This window comes from Tasmannia lanceolata, unplaced genomic scaffold (genome assembly GCF_043159265.1).
Source record: "Tasmannia lanceolata isolate RefF3 unplaced genomic scaffold, GAP_Taslan_0.1 ptg000020l, whole genome shotgun sequence".
In the NCBI taxonomy this organism is placed as follows: Eukaryota; Viridiplantae; Streptophyta; class Magnoliopsida; order Canellales; family Winteraceae; genus Tasmannia; species Tasmannia lanceolata.
This window is the reverse complement of record NW_027518697.1, coordinates 30,531,750-30,534,158: the sequence shown is the minus strand read 5'-3', so window position 1 is coordinate 30,534,158 and position 2,409 is coordinate 30,531,750. Positions and strand designations below refer to the sequence as shown.

Sequence of the window (2,409 nt, the reverse complement as noted above, 5' to 3'; positions counted from 1 at the left end):
ACAAAGCCTGTCCCAAGGACAGCTACCCACTCCCGAAGATCGATCAACTCATCGACACCACTGCAGGTCACGAATTACTAAGCTTCATGGACGCCTTCTCCGGATATAATCAGATCAGAATGTATGAGTCAGATATCCCGAAGACCTCCTTTGTAACGGACCAGGGGACCTACTGCTACCGCGTCATGCCCTTCGGCCTGAAAAACGCTGGGGCCACGTATCAGAGGCTCGTAAACAAACTCTTCCTGAATCAGATCGGCCGCAACATGGAAGTCTATGTCGACGACATGCTGGTCAAAAGTCGAAGCGTGCAAGATCATGTCTCCGACTTGAAGGAATCATTTCAAATCCTGAGAAATCATAAGATGAAGCTCAACCCCACCAAGTGCACCTTTGGCGTCAGCTCGGGGAAGTTCCTTGGATTTATGGTTAGCCAGAGAGGGATAGAGACCAATCCGGAAAAAATCAAGGCCGTGGTGGAGCTCACTCCGCCGAGAACCATCAGAGAAGTGTAGCGACTGACAGGGATGATAGCCGCGTTAGGGCGCTTCGTCTCAAAATCTGCAGAGAGGTGTCTCCCTTTCTTCAACGCAGTCAAGGGACTCAAGACCGCGCCCTGGACAAGGGAGTGCCAAGCCGCCTTCGAAGAGTTAAAGCAATACTTGTCCTCTCCACCGCTATTGACAAAACCGGAGCCTGGTGAGGAGCTACTCTTGTATCTATCTATAAGCCCCCTGGCTCTGGCAGCAGTCCTGGTTCGTGAAGAGCACCGCCAACAAAAGCCGGTCTACTATGTTAATAAAGTCCTGCACGATGCTGAAATAAGGTACCAGCAGGTCGAGAAATTGGCTTACGTGCTGGTGATGGCCGCCAGGAAATTGAGACCGTATTTTCAGGCTCACACGATAAAGGTCCTAACTGACCAGCCGCTGAGACAAGTTCTCCATAAGCCGGACACCTCGGGACGACTCGTTAAATGGGCCATGGAACTGATCGAATTTGACATCCGGTACATGCCCAGGCCCGCAATCAAGGCTCAAGTATTGGCAGATTTCGTAGCTGAATGCTCCATCCCCCAGCAGATCACCGAACCTGAAGTCGCCCAAGCCTCAGCAGCGAAGAGTGCAATCGCAGCCGGGGAGCCAGCAGAAGATGGAGCCGAAACAGGAATCATCCCCGTGCCACCAGCTGAACATGATCCTTCAACCGCCGAATCACTCTGGGAAGTGCACGTGGACGGATCTTCAAACAAGGCTGGCTGCGGAGCCGGTCTGGTTTTAACTGGGCCGAACAGCTTCACCCTAGACTACGCCTTGAGGTTCGGATTCCGTGCATCCAACAATGAGGCTGAATATGAAGCCCTCCTCGCCAGAATGAATCTCGCAGTCCAGACTGGCGCCCAGAGATTGAAAGCCTACTGTGACTCCCAGTTGGTCGCCAACCAGATCCAAGGGACATACAAAGCCCGCGACGAGCGTATGATTAAATACCTCTCCCAGGCCCGACAGCTATCTTCCAAGTTTAAAAGTTTTGAGGTCGTCAGAATCCCCAGAACGGACAACACCAAGGCAGATGTACTGTCTAAGCTGGGCGCATCCGGGTACACGACTCTCGGAAATATACGCATGGAGTTCTTACAGGCACCCAGTATCGAAAGAAAGGCTGCTGAGATAATGTAGGTGGAACACGAGTCCTGCTGGATGGACGAGATCGTCGACTACCTACGTAGTGGGAGACTGCCCAAGGCCAAGAGAGAAGCGCGCAAGGTAATCCAAAGAGCAGCCCGTTTTTCACTCGATGGCGAGAACTTGTTCAAAAGATCCTACACCCTCCCCTACTTAAAATGTCTCTGGCCCAGCGACGCCACGAAGGTATTTGCGGAGAGCATCTGGGGGGCAAGGCCCTGGCGATCAAAGTTCTGCTGAGAGGTCTGTACTGGCCGACATTAAGACAAGACGCACTGACGTTGGTCAAGAGGTGTGAGAAATGCCAAAAGTTCTCCCCTACCATTCATCAGCCCGTTGTATCTATGGCTCCAATCATCAGCCCGCTACCCTTTGTGATCTGGGGGATGGATATCTTGGGTCCCTTTCCACCGGCCTCCGGAAGGCGCACCTTCGTAGTGGTGGCCATTGATTATTTTACCAAATGGGTGGAGGCCGAACCTCTAGCCCAGATCACCGAGCAGAATGTGCAGAACTTCTTCTGGAAATCAGTGGTTTGCAGATTCGGGATTCCTCGCGTTTTGATAATAGATAACGGCAAACAGTTCGACTGCCGAAACTTTCGGAAGTTTTGCTCCGACCTGAAAATTGAGCAGAGATTCACCTCAGTAGCACACCCACAGACCAACGGGCAGACAGAAGTCACAAACCGGATCCTGCTTCAAGGGATAAAGAAAAGATTGGA

The 2,409-nt window shown here is 52.0% G+C and overlaps 1 protein-coding gene across 1 annotated transcript; it reads left to right on the top strand.

Moving 5' to 3' along the window:
- The first annotated feature begins 527 nt into the window (after window positions 1-527).
- LOC143853952 (uncharacterized) lies at window positions 528-1,679 on the top strand. The gene has a single exon (XM_077363647.1). It carries the CDS (start codon window positions 528-530, stop codon window positions 1,677-1,679), a length of 1,152 nt encoding a protein of 383 aa, XP_077219762.1.
- Window positions 1,680-2,409: the final 730 nt, after the last annotated feature.

What these genes read in the sequence shown, in the direction of transcription:
- LOC143853952 (XM_077363647.1), top strand. Translation starts at nt 528, where the DNA reads ATGATAGCCGCGTTAGGGCGCTTCGTCTCAAAATCTGCAGAGAGGTGT.